The sequence below is a fragment of the Callionymus lyra genome, chromosome 19 (genome assembly GCF_982586985.1).
Source record: "Callionymus lyra chromosome 19, fCalLyr1.hap1.1, whole genome shotgun sequence".
Classification (NCBI taxonomy): domain Eukaryota; kingdom Metazoa; phylum Chordata; class Actinopteri; order Syngnathiformes; family Callionymidae; genus Callionymus; species Callionymus lyra.
In genome coordinates, this window is record NC_141836.1 from 3,644,333 (window position 1) to 3,664,815 (window position 20,483).

At 48.3% G+C, this 20,483-nt stretch overlaps 2 protein-coding genes and 1 long non-coding RNA gene across 3 annotated transcripts in view; 1 reads left to right on the forward strand and 2 right to left on the reverse strand.

The window, feature by feature from the left end:
* The window catches only part of LOC148059001 (uncharacterized), a 13,496-nt gene extending 8,046 nt beyond the window's left edge, over positions 1-5,450 (reverse strand). Inside the window, exon 1 of the long non-coding RNA XR_015709407.1 lies at positions 4,623-5,450. This is a non-coding gene — a long non-coding RNA (uncharacterized LOC148059001). The remainder of the gene's footprint in view (positions 1-4,622) is intronic.
* The window catches only part of itga5 (integrin, alpha 5 (fibronectin receptor, alpha polypeptide)), a 20,601-nt gene continuing 1,878 nt past the window's right edge, over positions 1,761-20,483 (forward strand). The window contains exons 1-28 of the mRNA XM_087781707.1: positions 1,761-2,105; positions 10,282-10,412; positions 12,725-12,825; positions 13,108-13,231; positions 13,292-13,353; positions 13,423-13,468; positions 13,530-13,655; positions 13,723-13,767; positions 14,046-14,089; positions 14,225-14,281; positions 14,349-14,401; positions 14,718-14,926; positions 15,002-15,193; positions 15,614-15,659; positions 15,795-15,908; positions 16,749-16,804; positions 17,222-17,379; positions 17,556-17,693; positions 18,245-18,312; positions 18,386-18,536; positions 18,608-18,700; positions 18,774-18,934; positions 19,000-19,105; positions 19,170-19,328; positions 19,385-19,489; positions 19,552-19,665; positions 19,770-19,871; positions 19,939-20,061. Of these exons, the coding sequence (XP_087637833.1) occupies positions 1,924-2,105; positions 10,282-10,412; positions 12,725-12,825; positions 13,108-13,231; positions 13,292-13,353; positions 13,423-13,468; positions 13,530-13,655; positions 13,723-13,767; positions 14,046-14,089; positions 14,225-14,281; positions 14,349-14,401; positions 14,718-14,926; positions 15,002-15,193; positions 15,614-15,659; positions 15,795-15,908; positions 16,749-16,804; positions 17,222-17,379; positions 17,556-17,693; positions 18,245-18,312; positions 18,386-18,536; positions 18,608-18,700; positions 18,774-18,934; positions 19,000-19,105; positions 19,170-19,328; positions 19,385-19,489; positions 19,552-19,665; positions 19,770-19,871; positions 19,939-20,061 (3,066 nt within the window). The 5' untranslated portion in view covers positions 1,761-1,923. The remainder of the gene's footprint in view (positions 2,106-10,281; positions 10,413-12,724; positions 12,826-13,107; positions 13,232-13,291; positions 13,354-13,422; positions 13,469-13,529; positions 13,656-13,722; positions 13,768-14,045; positions 14,090-14,224; positions 14,282-14,348; positions 14,402-14,717; positions 14,927-15,001; positions 15,194-15,613; positions 15,660-15,794; positions 15,909-16,748; positions 16,805-17,221; positions 17,380-17,555; positions 17,694-18,244; positions 18,313-18,385; positions 18,537-18,607; positions 18,701-18,773; positions 18,935-18,999; positions 19,106-19,169; positions 19,329-19,384; positions 19,490-19,551; positions 19,666-19,769; positions 19,872-19,938; positions 20,062-20,483) is intronic.
* rapgef3 (Rap guanine nucleotide exchange factor (GEF) 3) overlaps positions 19,921-20,483 on the reverse strand; it is a 16,351-nt gene continuing 15,788 nt past the window's right edge. Inside the window, exon 30 of the mRNA XM_087781710.1 lies at positions 19,921-20,052. The gene's annotated coding sequence lies outside the window, so the exon portion shown is untranslated. The remainder of the gene's footprint in view (positions 20,053-20,483) is intronic.

Sequence of the window (20,483 nt, forward strand, 5' to 3'; positions counted from 1 at the left end):
CCCAAACGTTGGAGGCCTGAAGCTTGCAGTGAATCAGTTAAACTAACATTTGTTAATTCCAGCAGCTTGCTTTATTAAAGGTCTCCATTTAACTGCTTTTCACGGCTCCGCGGCCCTTCCGTCCTGCAGCTCTGGAAAATAAAACATTCCCACACACTGTCAGACCACCAGGAATATCCACTGTATTTTAACGCCATCAGCTATTCTCGTTTAAAGCAAACATAGGATTGTTTGTTCACACAGGTACGATGAATTTATACTCATTTATACATGTTATACTAAGATACGAGTAAAAAAAAAAAAGAAACATTTACTTATGCGCACGTGAAAAGTACGGAGAGAAAAAACATGTATTAAAACCTAGAGCAAGATACGTTTTACAAATGTAAAATTGTTATAAATACTAACATTTATTTTAGATATTTTCAATCGAGCCGGTAACAGAATAAAAGTAAGGATAGACAGATTATCGGCATTTTGATTGGTTACATATGATCGGTCACACGCAGAGCCACAGAACGTACGAAAAAATAATACAAAATGGTTGATGGAAAAATCTTTACCAAATAATCACAAACTCACTAAATGGACAAATATATTTGAAGTAAAAACAGTAAAGTGAACGCTGGAATGAATCAGTTCTCTGCACTTTGTTGTATTTACTTTATACAACTTCAGCTTTTTTTATTTATTTATTTAATGTTCACTGAAATTCATTTGCGATGCTGCTCTCGCTGGAAACTCAAAAAACGTAACTCTTTTTTGGTTGTTATTTTAAAACAAATGAAGTTGATGTTCTACGATGTTTAATAAAAATATGCTTAAACAGAGTTAAGTGTTGGTGTTTGTATTAGTCAAAAAATTGATGCCAATATATTAACTTTTAATGCAAATTAATATTGGCTCCAAATATTGGTTATCAGCCTCCTTGACTACTAATAATCGGTAAAAAAAACAAAACACAAACATATCGGTCTATCTCTAGTTAAAAGTAAAGTATAAATAATTATATTATAGTTTAATGAAAATACAACACAAGATTAAATCTAAACGGAATAATAAAACATGATAAATTAATCAAATTGAACAAGAGACATTGACGAAAAATGATATAAATAATGATCAATAAATACAAAATAAAATACATTACATTCAATTAATTAATATTAAATGGTCTGAACGGATAGAAAGAGTTCTTAAAATACTTTCTCTTACTGATCCAAAATTTCCCAATTTTGAATATAATTGTGTTAATTGTTCTATTTTTTATTCATTAATCTTTTAACTTATTTCCATTCTCTCTCCTGTGGGCACAAATACGGAGGCCCTAGGGGGACATGGAAAAAAAGTACACAACATTTCAAAACAAACAAAAAACAGCCAGAGAAAAATATATATATTACTGATATATTTGGCCAATAAAACTGTGTTTGAGTCTGATTTTAAATACCATTTGAGTATTTATTTGAAATTGATCGCTGAATCGTGTTTGTAATGAATAAACCTTCAGTAATTCAAGTATATAAAAATAAAGTTATGATTCTCAATCGAGTTCAAAACGTAAGATTATATTAAAGTTGAGTGTTTTATCAAGATCACGTTGTTTCAGTCTTTAATCTAATCCTAGCAAAAGTAATATCATTTCTGAAGAAGGCTCTGTGATCCTCCACGCTGTGTCGCGGGCGGAGGGCGCGACAGACCCCGCCTCAGGACCCCGCCTCAGACTCCTCCTCCTGGACCTCCGGTTCTTCATGAAGCTCTGGGACCTCAGATGATCACTGGAGCCTCCAGAACACGCTCGCGCCCGCCAGTCCCCTCTCACTCGAGCGCGCGCAGGATGCTCTTCTGACGCTCCTTCCACTCGGGACTTGTTTTTTTGGGAGTTTACACAAACTTTTTTTGGGGACTTTCCTTCTTCTCCTCATGATGTTCCTGGAGGTCCTGCGCGCACACGCGCCGGGTCCTGCTCTGCTGGCCTCGCTTCTCTCGCTGCTGCTCTGCACCGACGCCTTCAACCTGGACGTGGAGTCTCCTCTGGTTTACTCCGGACCTCCTGGAAGCTACTTCGGATACGCCGTTGACTTTTACCGGCCGGACTCGTCAAGGTGAGCTTTGTTTTTGAATCCTGAACTGTGGCCAAAATAACGGAGATCTCTCTTGAAAACAAGAGGTTTTGAAAACATTTCCTCTGGAATTTAATTCAGTTTCCATGCAGTCATGTCCTGACTTTTACAATCACCGACAATAACAACAATGACTCCGTTTCCAAGCCTTCGACTCTAATGTTATCACGAACAATCCCAGCGTTTAAGAGGCTGTTTGTTCTATTTTAAGACTCACAATTGAGTGTTTTAACGTGATAAGTGTCAGTTGAAGCTGCTGAGCCTGTTGCTGGTCCACAAATGCTGGATCCAGATCTTCTCTGTGACTCACACTCGAGCAAAACAACAAATTGTTTACTTCAAATGCAGATGCTTTAAGGTTCAACAAGACACTTTTTGGGACTTTAAAATCAGCAGCACCTGGATGGCAGATTTTGAGTAGAGTTTCCAGTCTGCAGTGGTCAGTATCCATCAGCCCGACGGTTTATCGGAGACGTATCGGAACAAATTTAGATTTTTTTCTGTAGCCGCCTGAAGTACAAGGAGTAGTGCCGGTACCAGTGGTACCAGAGTTCACAGCTGTTTTCAGGGGTCAACGGGGACACCTGAACCAGTGCTTGTATTATCTGGCTGTGGTGGTGATTCCATGTTTGCATCTTCTGGTTGAGTCTTCATCTGAGGTCAAGTTTCTTGGATTTTGTTTGGGGAAAAAGAGCTGAGCCATGAGGGGGATTGTTCGACTTGTGGTGTTCCTTCTCTTGTCAACAACTGGAATCTTGGTCTTGATATTCTTTCGACATTCATTCTGAGACTCTGGTTATTGGTATCAACAACATCACTATCCCTAACTCGTCCCAGCAAGCCAGGGTTCCAGCACTTAAATCTCTGGTGAGCTTGAAACTGAATTATCTGAAGTGTCGTGATCTTATTTCCATCGTCCAAATATCACAAATGAAATCCCCCCCGACACACACACACACACACATTCTTCCAGATCAGCCTCTGGCATCTTCCCGAGGGATTTGTGCCGGCAGCCGTCCTTGCGGTGGTCCGAGGAGACACCCTGACTGGCCCGTCGACTCCTGATTTAATTTGGTGTGGATCCGATGGGGAGGCTGACCGCTCGGCCCGTCCGCCTGGATGGAACCTGTAATTGTGCTAATGGTTATTAAAAATGTGGCTCGCTGCGATCAGACTTCCTGACCGAGCTCCAGAATGTTTCAGCAGCCGGTATGTTGGGATTTCAAGACCCGGGGCTGCCGGCCAACTGGGCCGCGAGCGGATCCAGTTTCCATCACTCCTCCTCCTCTCCTGGACTCAGACGTAAGGGGGGACCCCTTCCTTCCCCTTCCTTCGGCTTCTTAAGAGCTGCCGGGAAAAGATTTAGGGTCGGGATTCTACCTCCGCTTATCAAGCCCGGCCTCACAATAGCACTTAGGTATGATTTAAGACTCTCCGTTGACCCCCCTCCGCCTCCGTGGACAACCTCATGCACTGATGTCATCCTCCAGGGCTTTTTAATTCCTTCACTTTCCCTCCCCTCGTCTCTCTGCACCTCATTAAGCGTGCGAGTGGGACGACGTCATCGTATTGATGAAGTCAAAACTCCGGCTTTGTTGTGGACCAGAGTGCTGAGTCGCCGCTTTTCCCCTGCGTGAGCCGGAGCGGAGATTTGTGGTCGGGACGCTTCCAGGATGACGGCGACATGTTGTGGACCTGAGACTTTTTAAGTAAGACAGGGACCACCAGGCCGGTGTCGTGTCTGGACCCGGGCTGTGGCTCTAGTCCCAATGTCTCCTGGATGACTCTACTGACTCGGTTTCTTTGTTTAGAAACGGCTTTAGCTTTAAAAATCAATCTTCTTCAGGAAGTTGAGATGTTTAACTCGAGTTGTGTTGTTGTCGCCATAGCAACCCAGGATGATTCCCATGACTTCCTCCTTGTAGCGGAAATGTCGAACGAACTGATTCTTCATCGACTTCTGCATCTCTGAGAGGTCATCGTATCTCCCCTTTTTTTCCTCCCTCTCATCGTCGCCGTGGAAACGCGTGGGAGCGGGAGCCTCTGGAATCTCGGGGTGGTGCCCTTATCTAGAGGTCGAACATGGGAGTCGAGCTTGTCAGGTGATGTTTAACTTTGAACAGGGGGAGATGTTGACGTGCGACCCATAAAAATGTAGATTACACAAGTCGCACTTTCACAATCATTTCATCAGAAACAGGAAAAAAAAATGGATGTTGAGATGAATGTTGGCAGAACTGTGTGTGTGTGCACTCACTGTGTGTGTGTGTGTGTGTCCCTCTTTTTGTGTGTCGCCACTCAAGGGCCAATAAACATGTCAAACTCTCTCCCACATTGACGTTGAAGTTCTGACAATGAGTTTATATACTCTGGTCTGTCGAGCCCTCCGGCCTCAAGTAATGAAATTAAAACTGGACTCTGGCAGCTGGCCCACCGTGGAGATCACCGGGGGGGGGCGGAGTCTGCTCCTGACACACACACACTCACACACACACTCACCAGGAAGAGCGGGAGGATGTGCGGCCGCCTGGTGTGTGTTATTCCACATGTCCTCCCTCTTCGACTTCAGCGTTCTGACTCTGAAACACAATCAAACGACGGCAGCTAATAACTCTGCTGGATCTGTGGCGACAGGAGGGAGGGGGCGAGGGGTGGGAGATAGAGGGGGGGTCAAAGGTCGGGGGCAGTAAAGAGAAATAACAGACTCACTCTTGAGCTTATGAAAGAAGACTCTTGTCCATAATGTTGAACCTGATGTCACTAAGGCTGGACTGACAATCGCTCACTTTGCAGACTGGCCAAAACATTACGACCATCGGGGGTTCATGTGCGACAGTGGTCCATACTTACTGGTCGGTGTCTTCGGGTTCTGGTTCTAGTCAGGAGACGAGTGAGGGTGTTTTAATGGACTGGAACATGAGGACCGTCTGTGAGTCCAACATGTGGAGGGAGGCCCCTGAGCTTAACTTCCGCTATCAAGGTCAAGTTAAGCTAATATTGACTCGGGTCACTTTCTGACGCTCAGGCCTCGATGTTTTGTCTGCGTCTGGTCATCGCGTACGATCATGTGCCGCCGTTCCCACCGTCCGCCTTAACTCAAGGCAATTTCATACCTGAGCTCTTCCCATGTATTTGAATACAAAAGGCTTCCTTGTCCTCGAGGAGCATCTTCTCCAGGACTGGTGGACGTCAATTTGCGGTTTGAAAACGACATTAAAAAACATGACGATGCTGCAAATAAGAAAGTCACACATTTTCTAACCCCTGAGCAATCTGTTCCTTTTTAGAGTTATTTATATTTAAATTCTCTTCGTTTTCTACATCCAAAAAGACAGTTAATGCCTCCATACTGCACGTCTGTAACGTCCCTCTATTATTAGAGCCTCGACAGGAGGAATTATATCCAAGTATGGAGGTATTTGGATGACAAGTGTGTATTTGTGGACAAAGATGAAGACAAACTGAGCTCCAGTTGCTACATTAAAACGTTCATACGTTTTTCTTTATGACTCTAAAAACTAACGGGTTACTCTTAAAACAACCCCTCAACTTATTCAACATAAAAGTGGGCAGAAGAGCGACACTGTCTACTTGAACTTGACTCCCAGTTCGACAGAGAAGAAACGACTTCCTTTCATTCACTCAAGTGCTTCTTGTATATTTGGTCAGGAGGTTCTTGTCCCAGACAAAGACCCTCTTGGACCTGCTCATGCTTTAAAAGCCTCTTTTGTTTCAATGGAAAAAAAACGTATATGGTGCGTTCAAGGTCTGCTGCGTGAGTCGGGGATTGCCCCAGGACGTCATGTCTGGATTGGACGAAGGGGGGGGATTTGATCCGCTTCACCTCTGACTCACGATGTGACTCACACCTTTTAATAACGGATCTCTGCGATCTGGAATAAACGGATGAAGTCATGTTCAGCTGAGACTCCAGTGACATCATCCTGAGTCAAAGACCAGGTGGGCGGCTCCAGCTGCTCGTGGGTTAGGATCCTTTCACGGAAGACGACACGGAGGTCAACAGTAGTGGGGATGTAAAAATAAAGTGTGAAAAAGTGATGATTCGTACGGCAGCGCCAGTGTCGACATCTTCTGGTTTTCAGGATAAAAATAGAATTGTTTTCATATTTGAGCCATAATTAGTTTGACACTGAGGTCTTTGACTCTTCTGTCACAAGGCTGCATGTGGCTCGCCTCATGATTTCTTATTTAGTTCAGTCCTGATGAATTCATAACGTTTTCTCCACCGAGGATCTGCTAGAACTCCAGCAGCGACTGGTGGATTGTTTAAAAGGTCACATGACAGTTTTCATGAACTTCTTGGGGTGTCTGCAGACGTGTAGGTTATGGGTGAGGGGGGGGGGGAGGAGGGTGTTTCCACAGCTGCTTCACCTCCCCCTTTATATTGAGCACAGCCAGGGCTCTATCCTGAGGTGAGGGGACTGGACCCCCTGACGGGCTCATTGTGCAGAGGTGTGAACCAACGGTACTTAACCTCCCAGGAGGACGACCAGGGCCCGCTGGAGGTGTGAATCTGACAGAGGTGGGTTGTGTTTTCAGCGGTGAGGGGGGGAGCGCCATTATTTGTTATCAGATTCCCAAACTGCAGCACAAATCTTGTTTTTTCTAAAGTAGCTTGAAAGTTCTCCAAGAACCAGCTGCTGCTCCTCATCCACTGGAGGTCTTGTCAGCAGTTTATCCGTTAGCATCGGCGCTAACATAACTCATCTGCTCCTTCGTCACTTTGTTCTTTCACAATCCTGCTCGAAAATATTTCCCATTCTTTCCACCGTCACCGAGGGAGGATTGACTCGTCGGCTTCATCAGACAACGTCCGCCTTCTGTGCTTATCGGTGTCTGTGGAACATCAAGAGCTGATGTGATCTCTGGGAATAAAAACGTGTTTGTGGTCCCGTGACGCCGAAGAGAAGAGCTTTATTATTGCCCTTGTTTGGCCCTCGGAGTCCACCTGTCGCTGAGGGTTCTTCCGAGGACAAGAAGAAAACGTGGCCCCGGCTGTTTACTTCTGGTCCTCCTGAGATCCCTTTGGCTCCCGGTCAAGTTCATCCCCGCAACCAGAGTCCATTCATAGCAACAGAAGTCGACCCGACTGCTTCTCTCATCAGAGATGTGCGTGTGCGAGTCCATATGGCAGCCATCACCAAGCTTCTGTCTGGCTCGGCGATCGGGACCGAGATGTCAAGACACTTCCTGTTGCACTCATTACCAGGACATCAAATCTCTCTCACGATCTCATCTCCTTCAGCACCATGTCTGGTTGCCACTCAAGATGGTTAAGTTCCTTGTGAAGGACTCTTTTTTCGACCTTCTCGATCCTTTGGTCAGGTCTCTTTTCAGTGTCGGGCTGCTTTATGAAAACTCTTGCCTAAATTTATCCTTATTTCCATCACCATCATACTTTATTTCCAGCCTGTGACGAGGAACCTCCGGAGGCGTGTGGCACGTGAGGATGTCCTGCTGCAGCTCTGGGCTCCACGTGGACTCCAAACCTGCCAGAGTTGCTAATGTTTTTCCTTCGTTCTGGTTTCACGTGATTCCAATAGTGTTGCAGTGACATCAGCGGCAGCTGGAGGACAATTAAATGTGAAATGGGGGCAAAAAAAAAAAAAGTCTGTCTGTGGCGGAATGTGGCCCGCGACTGCAACCCCTCGTAACCTCATCATGAGGCGCATTAGCCTGGCTCCTGGCCGTTCTGCCGTGTCAGCGACTCGCAGCATCCTCCTTCGTTCTCGGCGTCACATAAAACGGCTGCTCTTCCCGTCACTGTGGCGGCGCTCCACGTCCTGATGAGATGTACGTCGGCTTCTGTGAGCGCCTGTGGTTCGCACCCGCAACCCCAAATCACTGGCAGTAGTTTAATTAATCGTCCTCTGGGTGGTTTGAAGGTCGACAGCCGCAGATGTTTGGCGTGAGGTTGACGGCGTCGGACTGTTTTACATCTGAATACAGGAACTTTTCCTTCAGGCTCCAGGCAATCGAGCCTCCCTGTGATGTCACGCTGACGTTTGTATTCAGATGTTTCTTCAGTTGGATTCAATTTTTTTCTCTTCGTGGTTTATTAGAACTTTGAGGAGGAAAAAACTGGAGTGTGAGGGAGAAGTAGAAGAGCTACAAAGCTCCTGTCATATCCATGTAAAAGTGTTTCATGATGATGTTTGTTGAGCTGCTGCGCGGTCTCGCCAGAAGACTTGAAGAGATGTACATGTGTGCGACTCCGCCCTGCTCCAGAAGCACACGTGTTGGTGTGGAACCAAGAACCGGGCCCCGTGCTGTGCTGCGGACGGTCGTCGAAGATTAGAAGCAGATCTGAGAACGGGCGTTGTTTGGTTAGAAACATCTCAAAATGTGTCGGCCCGGAAGAATCGGCCTCTAATGGCTCCTTATCTGGACCGGCCCCGGCGGCGTTAGCATCTAATGAAGCTCCATCCTCGGGTCCCTTTGTGTCGACGGGCGGGACATGCGAAAACAATTAATGGTCGGAACCATCAGATAACACGTGCTTGTTGTGTTTGAGGGACAAAAGATCATGGCAGCATTGAAAGCTGAATGAAAGAGGCTGGAAGACGAGCCACAGACGACAATCTTGTGGCTCCACAGTGAATTCTTCGGGGGATTCTGGAGACACTGGGCCTTGAAACGCTTTCTGTGATCGACCTCAAGAGTAGATTTTAATACATTCACTTTCTGCTAATGGTGACTTCTACATGCAAGTATTTACACTGTTTGCTCATATTTGTGAACAATTCAACTTTCGGACACTAGATGGCAGCAGTCACTACAGCTAAAAGATCAATGAAATTCCGCAAGATCGTGGCCACGACTGAGGACGAGAGGATACGGTCAATTCTAGCAGCTTTTAAAGCTGATGTTTGGACATATCTTGGTTTTAAAACGATTAAAAGCAGTTACGACTTCGTCAAGAGTCATGTGGTCTGTAAATTCTGCAACACCAGAGTCAAGTACTTGACAATATTACAAATATTATTACAGTGTCACAATACATTGTATTGTTTTCCTTGTATCGTGAGACGTATCGTAAGCCCTACTAAATAGGGTCTTTACCTAGCAGAGGTTTACGTGCGAGTTAAAATCTTTATGACATCACGATGATTGTAACTTTACGGTCCTGCTCTTCTGCGAGCCCTCGAGGGCAACACGCCGACTGTTGCGGCTCGTAGCAGGAAGGGTGGTCTCTTCCTGTTTGGATCCCCCCCCGAGACTCCGTCTGCTCTTACGGCTGCTTAACCCACATCAGAGACCGGCAGGACGTGATTCTTGTCGGCGGCGAGAGTGAGGTCAGGGCTGAGGAGCTCGGATGAGTCGTCCGTCGTCCTACAAGTGTCTCATAGTGGGTCGCCAGACTCTGCTGAGGTCCTGCAGCTGTGGAAACAACAAGTCCACTCTGCCCCCCAGCAGGTCTCGGCTCCGGCGCGTCATCCACCGGTACGCCGATGTTCCAGCTGTCACGATGATGTAAAACGCCGGCGTGGCCGTTAAAATGCTTGGTCCCTGAGTCAGGTCGCTGGATGTGCTGCAGCGCGAGTGGAGGGGAGGTCTGGAATGATCTTTAATGAGAGCCAGACTCGGAGGCTCAAATGAGTTTGGTGGAGAGTTTTGGTTTACAAGATCATTTAAAGCAGCAAACTAAATGTATTCTCACGCATTAGTGGAGTCATTTATAAGGAGCCAAAGAGCCATTAAACATAATCACAACCCAAAACTCCTAAAAAGGCTTATTTGTTCCAGTGTAGTAGGAACTGGAGCGTTCGTAAACGTCTTCATAACCAAACTCATCACTGGTCGTCGTGTCTGAGGATCAGTGTTTCCAGAAAGTCCATATTTGGTTGGTTTCCCTCCAGTTAGAAGGCGACAAAACAAAAGACACTGGGTTGTCAACACAACCAGGACTTGTAACTTTTCACAATCGATTGTGTTTTTGTAGTTTGTTTACAAATACCTGTAGTATATATTCACTGTGAATCTACAACAAGTATAACTATGATCTACCAAATACTGCAGAGTTTTAAATGTCAATATCTCGCTGTCGAGGCTACACATGGTGGAGACATTGTAGCCTCGAGACATTGTGAGACATTGTGTTGAAGCTCAATCCACTAACTTCACGTTCTCTCTGCAGTGCCAGCGTTTTGATCGGCGCTCCCAAGGCTCAGACCAATCAAGTCGGCGTCCAGCAGGGAGGATCCGTCTTCTACTGTCCCTGGAGCCTCGGCCGGTCCGACTGCCACGCCATTGAGTTCGACACGGAAGGTAGGAATCGGTTGTGTGTGAGTAGAGACGAGGCTACATGTGGGCTCCTCCCTCCATGATCCATCCATCATGAGGTCGATGTTACGTAACAATATTGATTTTCAGATGTTCCTCTTTGGACTTACAGGGAGAAATGTATGTCGATACAATTGTCGCGAACAGTGCCCACTTTCTTTGTCCATAAATTCACATTTAAAAAGATCATCCATGTCTGTACTTTGAGCTCGTTGGTAGCAGAAGCTAAAAAGCTAAATGCCACAAAGACAGGAGAAACTTGCACAAGATGGGTTTTTTTGTGTTTTCTCTTGAGCAATAAGGACTTCCAAGTCCTTTTTCCAAAATAAAGCAACCTTTAGACGGTAATAATCGATACAAGACTGTGTATTTCTCTTCCTGTGCAGTATTGAATGCCTAACGAATGGGCACCACTGATTCAAAGGTTCATAAAACATTATAAATTCTAATAGCATTTTGCTTTACCGTCACTGTGGTATCTACAAGTCTGTACTAATCATGGACTCCGGACTGTAGATTGAATTAGACTCTCCGAGGTTACTTCGGGGCAAGAATTAATTGATGAAGAGGATTCATTTGTAAATGCTGTACAGTCGCTGTTCCACTGCTGTCCCTGTTTGTGTCCGTGAATGAGATCATGTATTTTTTCGGGGGGAGAATCCTTCCTTCCGGAGGGCGAGCAGCCGGCAGATAAGAAACAGAAACAAACAACAGACAAAGACGTAGTGGCGACAGGTGACGGCGAGAGGTTAATGAATGGCCTCTTGTTTTTGACACGGCGACGCACAAAGGGAGTGAAGAAAAAAAAAATGGCTCTGGAAACGTGCGGCCGAGCCAGCCTCGATCATAATGCACAATGGAGGAATTATTCCACTCGGTGTTTCACAAGCTGCTTTAACGACGCTGCAGGAATCTTTACTTGCACTTTAAATGTGTTGCACATGCCGGGGCTGGCGGGGGGCCACTGGAGATGATGTCATGGGCGCGAGCATGGAAACCTCGCGTCGAGCGCTCGCTCCCTCCGGTACCACGGAGCGTCCTTCGGACTCTGAAGGAGCTTGTTAGGGATTGGATCCCGACATCTGGAGCGCCGTGCGATTGTGCAGCACGCAGGGGACGCACATCTGCACCGGGACCTGCCAAACAGCTGCTGGATCTCGCTCGCTGTTGTAATTCTTCTTCGTCTCGAGTGCCAGATATGGATGTGGATTCAAAACAGCTCGCAGGGTTTACAACGGGAGTAAAGAATACATGTTTCTGACTTTTTCCTCGAGGAACACAAACGCCAAACGGTTTGTAAAGTTAAAAAAAAAAAGACGTGTTCAGATGTGGGATCTTTTCACGAGAGAGACGTCTCTGTAACAAAGTGGTGTCAGAGGTTCACCGCGGCCAGTTGTGTCTGACCTCTGACCCCCCCGGCAGAAGACCCTCTTAATTAGCCAGAACTAATCGTGTCAAAGTGGCCGAGGCCCTTCCCACCCACTTCCCCTTCCATGGAGATAAGAGCCTCTCTCTGAGGCGGGCGCGAGGGGAGGGCGGGGGGAGTAACCAGAGCTGGGGGTCTTCCTGGCGTTCCTCTGGGAGCGTTGATGTGATGAGTGAGCTTGACCGTTTGTCTTCTGGCCCACTGACACACACTCTAATGGCTCAGTTCAAGGTCTCCATGTGATCCACGCCGGTCACATGACGTTCTATTTCGGTTCTATTTGAGCTCTCGGGGGCCGCCGACGGATGACGTGTGCTGATGTTGGCACCGCATCTTCTCAAATCAGTAAATGGGAAAAAATAAAAGCACACGCCTCATTTAGATCTGGGATCAGACTACAGAAGACATTTCTAGTCGCCATCTTTGCTGGTCATGTGACCCAGCCTCGCCCCCTTCAGTCGAGAACATGGTGCTCTGTTACTTTAGCTAATCCGCCTCACCTCAGTTTCCTCTCGAACAGAACCAGTGTTTTTGGACCGGGTTCATGTTTGAACAAGGCCAAAGGAAATCCAGAGCCGGAGTGGAGCGTGTTTCTCATGTAACCACGGAAACCAGGAGGAAGACGAGCCGCCACCAGCGCTCGGTGAAGGAAACTTCTGAACACTTTCAGTTTTAGTTTTTCCTCCGATGAAGCCGTTCTGCCGGAACCATCTGTCACCAGCCTGGCTCCAGCTGGTCGGGCATCAAAGGTCAAACCCTGCCTCAGAACTGAGTCGCGATGATGACATCAGCAACTGGACTTCTGTCCGTCCAGATGTTTCCGTCCAGGAGGAAACTTGACGCTCATCAGAGTTTCTTTTGTCTCCCCCAGGTGACCGCACGGTGCTGATCAACGCCACGGAGCATCAGGTGGACTTCAAGTCCAACCAGTGGTTTGGAGCGACTGTGCGTTCCCACGGCGACACCATCCTGGTGAGTGTCTGGTTCTGACGTCTCGGGTTCTCTTTCCATTTCATCTCCCTCTGACTCACTGTAGAGATTTATCTTCTGCTCGCCGTGACATCAGAGCCGCGCCGCCTGTTGTCGGTATGATAGCGGGGTCGTGACCCGGGTCGGATTACGTCGTGAGCTCTGCTCCAGATGTAGCGCTGACCCGGGCCAGGGTCTCCTTCTGAGTTCACTGTGGCGATGTCGCAACTGGAAAAACATTTCCCACCACATTCATCACCCCCTTCCCTCGCCCCCCTCTCGCAGGCCTGCGCCCCCCTCTACGCCTGGAGGACGGAGAAGGACGTCCCCCTCTCTGACGCCACCGGAACGTGCTACCTCTCTGTCCAGAACTTCACCAAGTTTGTGGAGTACGCTCCCTGTCGCACAGGTGAGTGCTGTGGTTCTCTGGGAGGTTTGAGGTTCAAGTCTTGATGACGTGTCTGTGCAGAGATCAGCGAGGAGTCTGGTCAGGGATACTGTCAGGGAGGATTCAGCGCCGACTTCACCTCGGTAAACTTTTCTTTTCGTCCCAAACGTGAGCTCTTGTCGGGGTTCTGGACTAACTGGGGTTGATTTCAGGATGGCAAAGTGGTGCTGGGGGGTCCAGGCAGCTTCTTCTGGCAGGGTAAGACTCTGAAGAACTCTATGTGAGGAACATCTCTTCATCAATGTATGCTTCACTCCAGGTCAGCTGATCGCTGCAGCGAAGGAGGACATCATCCAAGCGTTCTACCCCGGGTACTTCATGCAGTCGGTGGACGGACTGATCCAGACCAAGCAGGTCCTGGCGGAGCATGACGACAGTTACCAAGGTAACGTATGGAGATCCTATGAAATCTGCAAGTCTTAGATGGTGTGTTTGACTTTGAGTTTCCTCAGGGTACTCCGTGGCTGTAGGGGAGTTCAGCGGGGACCAGGTTGAAGGTGAGTTCACTGATCTTCCAAACCAGCAACCGTTCCAGCTGGCCACGATTGTGCAGTAACCATAGTAACGGCAGTTCTGATGCAGAGTCGTCATTATTGCAAACATGATTTATTATCAAGTCATAATCTGAGAGAACTCACTTTATTCCTCAATGATTGCCATGGGAACCGCAGAGACGTTCTAGGGGGAGATTTATGGCGATTTAAAACTCTGTCTCGAACTCTGCAGCGTCGTCCTCCCGCTGACCTGTCTCTCAATCTCTATCTGCTCCTCTCAGACTTCGTGGCCGGCGTTCCAAAAGGACTCATGCTTTACGGCCTGGTAAGAATCCCTAATAGCGTCTCTTGTTCCGGGACATTTAGGATCCAGTCGGGGCCGTCACAGCTGGGAATGTTTTTCAAAGAATTCCTGAAGCTTCTCATACGAGAGAGCTGAAGCGTGTGTTTCTGGTCGCAGGTGTCGGTTCTGAACGGGACGGATCTGAAGATGATGATGAACTTCACCGGAGAGCAGGTGAGTCGGCACGGAGGTGTGGATCTTCTTCGTCTCTTCATTCATTGACGATGACTCGTGTCTGCAGATGGGATCATATTTTGGCTACGCCGTGGCGACCACGGATGTCAACAGTGACGGGTGAGTGACGCCATCCAAGTTTTTAGTTTGAATCCCACGATCTCTCTTATCAACTGCATTATCCAACCAGATAACAAAATAAAGAGCTTTTGAAAATGCAACTCTAGCATTTTTTTTAAATACATTTGATTAGTGTTGATGCTCATTTCTAAATAAATAAAATTCCCAACGTTTTGTTGAACAGTTTGAAGATATAGGAGCTTGGTTTGATGTCAATATTAGGCCTCCACTCATTTTCACTTCAATAGATTTGTTTGGACACCCCTGGTTTCAATGATTCACCTCCGTCCTCAAACTGATACACATCTGTCCGCAGTTTGACCGACCTCCTGGTGGGGGCGCCCATGTTCATGATGCGGACCTCTGACGGGCGGTTGGAGGAAATAGGGCGGGTCTATGTGTACCTTCAGAATGGACCTTTGAACCTGGAGCTGAGCCCGACCCACCTGACCGGCACCCAGGTGTTCGGCAGGTTCGGCAGCACCATCGCGCCGCTGGGAGACTTGAACCTGGACGGCTTCAATGGTAACAGATCGGCTTGTTGTTGAGTTTTTGAAGAAACTTTTTTTTTACACCTGAGGATGTTTTTCAAAACGACAGACGTGGCCATCAGCTGCCCGTTTGGCGGCGAAGACCAGCGAGGCCTCGTCTACATCTACAACGGACGCGCGACCGGGCTGGCGGACAAACCGTCCCAGGTGATCGAGGGTCAGTGGGCCACGAGTTCCATCCCGGCCAGCTTCGGGTTCTCGCTCCGAGGAGGTCAAGACCTGGACATGAACGGATACCCCGGTGAGGAGTAAAGATCGTGTAGTTCAGAGGTCAACTCTTGTAGAAACTGGGCCACTTTCATCGGAATGTCTTGAATACATGTTTTGTTGTTTAATGTTTTATGGATTTACATGTGCTTTCACGTTGAAAAGTTCATCTAATTCTACGTGTTTTATTCTAGAAATGAGTTCTCTCTGAACTACATAATCAAGGCTGTATTATTGTGTTGATATTTATTCCTTAACCATCTGACGTTCTTTGGTCAAACTTGGCAGGCCACTAAAAATCATGTCACGGGCCACAAATGGCCCACAGGCCGCATGAAAAAGTACTGCAACAGAACTTTCCCTTGTTTTTTTTCAGTACTGATTTTAGTCAGACTTGTACTGCTTTGGTTTTGTTATTGTAGTTTAACTCATGTGTTGTCGTTGGTCTCCTCAGATCTGATCGTCGGTGCATTCGGCGTCAACAAGGCTCTTCTCTACAGGTGTGTTCAAGCGCCGGAGACACAGTGGAGCCTCTCTTGACCCGTGTGACCTCTGACCCGGCGTCATGCGATCAGTCGAGGAACACAGCTGTGCCAGGATTTTTTAATAACCTCTGACGGGTTGTGTGACGACAGGTCGCGGCCCATCGTCAACGCCAGCGTCTCTCTGAGCATCTACCCGACCATGATCAACCCCGAGGAGAAGAACTGCCTGGTCAGCAGTGGGAACTCCAGCGTCCCGGTTTCCTGGTGAGCGTCTTCCTCGATGTGTGTGTGTGTTTGAGAGAGTGTGTGTGTGTGAGAGAGAGAAGGGACAATGCCGGACAGGTCAGCAGCGACTCCAGAAACGCTGCATTGTTGTTTCCTCTGAAAAGTGCTCAGTGTTCAGACAGGAAACAGACTCGGGGCCGGGGGACAAGCCCCGCCTCCGCTCCATGAAGGGCTCTTGTGTGTCCTGATTACGCAGCGCGGTGATGGAAGGGGGAGTGTCGGGGGGGGAGGCGGGACCCCGATGTTTCTTTGAATGAGATATTGTTTGCTGGTGGAACACAGCTGGCAAACATCAGGACACGTCGACTCCTGTGAGCTCAACTTTTTCTCCAACTTTTGCTCTCAAAAAAGAACTTTTGGAGTGTTGGGTGGAGATTTCTTCTCCTTTTTTTTCTGCTCACGTCTGTGTTGGAGTCACGGCTCGTCCAGTCGGTGAAAGTTTCCTCCTCAGGGCCCCTCCTCTTCTCAAGAACATTGTTTGGGTGGACGGCTTGTAATTTAGCAAAAATGTTGCTTTTGCAAAGTAAACAAAAAGCCTTCCCTCTTGTGGACAGAACAAGAATTACACCTTACATTGCAATGGTATACTAATGGCTACATTTTAAAGGGACTTGTCATTATGATTTAGGAATTTAGCTCATGCTAAAATAGATCATTCTAGTCCAAATTAATCAACAAATTGAATTAAAATATGTATTTTGAGGTGTGTTAATCCATCTACATCACTGATCCTCTATAGCTTCACATCTCGACACACGCGTGTGACACGCATCTACCTGCATCCAGTGGTCACCTGACTCTCTCTCTCTCTCTCAACAGCGTCAACCTGAGTTTCTGTGTCTCCGCCGACGGGAAGTTCCTCCCTGACGTGCTCGGTGAGCCAACTTTCCACATCTGCACTCTGTTAGCGTCGAGGAAACGACCTTAAATCCTCCTCGTCTGAAGCTCCGAGACGTTCGCTGCCGAATCTAAACACGCAGGAGGGAGAACGTTAAGAGATGAAGAAAACAAACCTGAAATATTTATTCACTCAAACTCTTTAGATCACCGAGTGAGAGTTTACAACCGACGCTCTCGAGTCAAAGGAGCCACTTCTACTGCGGTTTTTGATTAATCGTGTTTATTCAAACGTAGATAAATAAGATTTAAAAGGATTTGGAAATAAAGACGAGTAGACGATTCAATAAATAATTAGTCTTTCGTTCATTCGATGAATGAGTTTGTTATTTAGTATTTTCAATAGGACGGTTATTTCATAAATAAACAAGTGTGTGTGGGTGTGTGTGTGTCAGACTTCCAGGTGGACATCCAGCTGGACAGTCACAAACAGAAGCAGAAGGGGGCAGTGAGGCGGGCGCTCTTCCTGGACTCCCAGCAGCCTTTGCTGCAGCGAAGCATGCGTGTGCGCCACGGCGAGCGAGTGTGTAACCACAGCAGGATCTATCTGAGGGTACGAGGAGGTTTACTGTTGCATGACTCTTTATATTTGAGCTTTACATCTTGTTTTATGTTTGAATATTTCATTTAAATGTTTAAAAACACAATGATTTCTTAAGAAATAAACAAAAATAAAAAATAAAACTAGTTTTATCCAGTATGTCAACACCCTCTGTCGTCGACCTGCAGGACGAGAAGGAGTTCCGGGACAAGCTGTCGGCCATCTTTGTGTCTCTGAACTTCAGCCTGGACCCTGGAGCGGCGACGGACCGTCTGGGTCTGAGACCCGTCCTCAACTACCAGACCACGGGCGCGGAGGAGCAGAAGGTACGGCAGAAGGCGACGACCGAACCGTAAAAAACAGACGACGACAAACTGGTGTAAATCTGCAGTTTGGGCTTCAGTGAAACCGAGAGTGTGTCTCCACTGGTGATGTCACTGATGATGTCACAGCCTCAGAGGCTGAGGTCGCTGTAATGAGACGCTGTGAAGTTTAATAACAAGCCGTGGTCGTCTCTCATCATCTCCGTCCACTTATTATCCCCGTGGCAGCGTCGCACGCCCCCTCCCCACTTGAACCCTCGCAGGTGTCCTGTAGCTCCGCCGCTGGCGTGCCGGGAAATTAGGGGGTTTCGCCGCTAGACTCTCTGATGTGGCAGCACTCTTGGGGAGAGGGATCTTGAGAAGAGGGATCTCCTCGGACACTCCCCTCTCATCCTCACCCCCCCCTCCCTACACACACGCAACCTTAAACAGGAAACATGTGTAACGGCTGCACTTGTGTGTGACGCAGTAAACACATTTTATTTGCCAGTTTTTCTTTCAGTCAGTTTCTGCTGTGGGGTCAGAGGTCATCGTATCTTCATTGTTTTTGACAGGCTCAGATCCTGCTGGACTGTGGCGAGGACAACATCTGTGTTCCCGACCTGAAGCTCTCCGTCCACGGGTCAGTACCGTCTTCGTCCTCTCCGGGCTGTGAATCGTTATCAGCCGCCTGACCTCTGACCTCTGGTCCACAGGGACAGGAAGGAAGTCTACCTGGGCGACGAGAACTCGCTCACCCTCACCTTCAACGCCAGGAACGAGGGCGAGGGCGGCGCCTACGAGTCGGAGCTGTACGTGGTTCTGCCGCCGGAGGCCGACTACAGCGGCATCGCGCGCAACAACGAGGTGGGCGGAGTCACGGTGACCTCACGGGTCGGCGGTCACTCGCAGGCACTGATCCTTGGTTCTGATTGCAGAGTCTGGCTCAGCTCACCTGCAGCTACGAGTCCGAGAACCAGACCCGCTTCCTCAGCTGCGACCTGGGGAACCCCATGAAGTCCGGAACAAGCGTGAGCTCCGATGCGGCGTTTTCTTGGGGAACCCCCCCCCCGAGCAAACCTTTGACATGTGACCCTCTTCCAGTTGTGGGCGGGGCTCCGGTTCACGGTGCCGCGGCTCCGGGACTTGCACAGGACGGTCCAGTTCGAGCTTCAGATCCGCAGCAAGAACGAAAACAACTCTCACAGCGAGGTCTCCACCTACAAGATGGAGGTGGTGGTCCACGCCGACGTCATCCTTCAGGGGTCAGTCCTCACCCACTCCTCCCTCCTGTCTCACCCCCTCGCTCACCCCGTCTCTCTCCTCACAGGGTCTCACGTCCTGACAAAGTCTTTTTCCCACCGACGAACTGGAAGTCGAGCCGGAGTTTCGTGTCGGAGCAGGAGGTCGGTCCAGCGGTGGAGCACATCTACGAGGTACGTCTGACGCTGAGGCGCTCACTTGACCAGAGGTTCTGATGAGGTTCTGTTGTGCCGTCAGCTGGTCAATAACGGGCCGAGCAGGATCAGCAGCACCCGCCTGGAGCTGTACTGCCCGCTCAGAGTCCAGGGCCTCAACCTGCTGTACCTGCTGGAGTTCTCCACGGAGGGTCCGGTCAACTGCACCGCCGACCAGAACCTCAACCACCTGCAACTGAAGGTAAGTTCAGATCTCGTCTCCATGGCAACAGAAGAGCTCTGACACTTTGTTTTTAGATCCAGCGTACATCCACTGAGTCTCCACACCTGGCCCTGAAGACCGCAGAGCACAGAGAGAGGCGAGAGACCCGCAGTGGTCAGTGGCCCCACATGACCAACCTGGTGAGGAGTCTTGATGAACGAGTCCGTGTGACGAGAAGCTGACGCGTCTCTTCTGTCCTCAGTCGTGCGGCAGCGTGGACTGCTGGACGCTGCAGTGTAACGTGGGTCTTCTGGAAAAGGGGTCCACGGCCATCCTCAAAGTCCGATCCAGGATCTGGGCGGAGACGTTCATGGAGGTTTGTTCAGACTTTTAGAATCTTGAACTGTCGCAGCTCTCTATCTCCCTCTGGTGTCGCAACAGTGAACTGCCCCTGACTGTAGTTTCCACTCTCTCCTCCAGAGGGCGTATAAGAACTATGTCCTGGAGTGTTCGGCTCATTACAGCGTGAAGAAGATGCCGTACCTCATCCCGCCCAGACACGCCGCCAACGGAGAGAAGAAGGTAGACTTAAGGTTGTTGCTGGTTAATGGGAGGAAGATGATTCAAAGAACTGTCGTCTGGTGTCCAGGTCGTGACCCCGGTGGTGTGGAACAAACCCGACACGGAGAACTCTGTCCCGCTGTGGATCATCATTCTGGCCATCCTGGCCGGTCTCCTGCTGCTGGCGCTGCTCATCTACGTCCTGTACAAGGTGAGTCAACTAAGAAGATGCACTGAAGGGAATTTCATTTCAAATATGATTTCTTGTGACACTGTAGTAACAAGGATATACGTGTAGTATTGTCCAGTACTTGACTCTGGTATTGTGATAGTGTAGTAACAAGTATATATGTGTAGTATTGTCCAGTACTTGACTCTGGTGTTGTAGTATTTACAGACCACATGACTCTTGACGAAGTCGAAACTGCTTTCATTTGTTCTTCAAACCAAAATATGTCCAAACATCAGCTTTAAAAGCTGCTGGAGTCACTGTATCCTCTCGTCCTCAGTCAGGATCTCGCAGTATTTTATTGATCCTTTAACTGCGGAGGATGTAATGACTGCTGCCATCCAGTGGCCGGAAGTTTAATTGCAACACAACAATAAATATTTGGATGCTATTTGTATATTAAA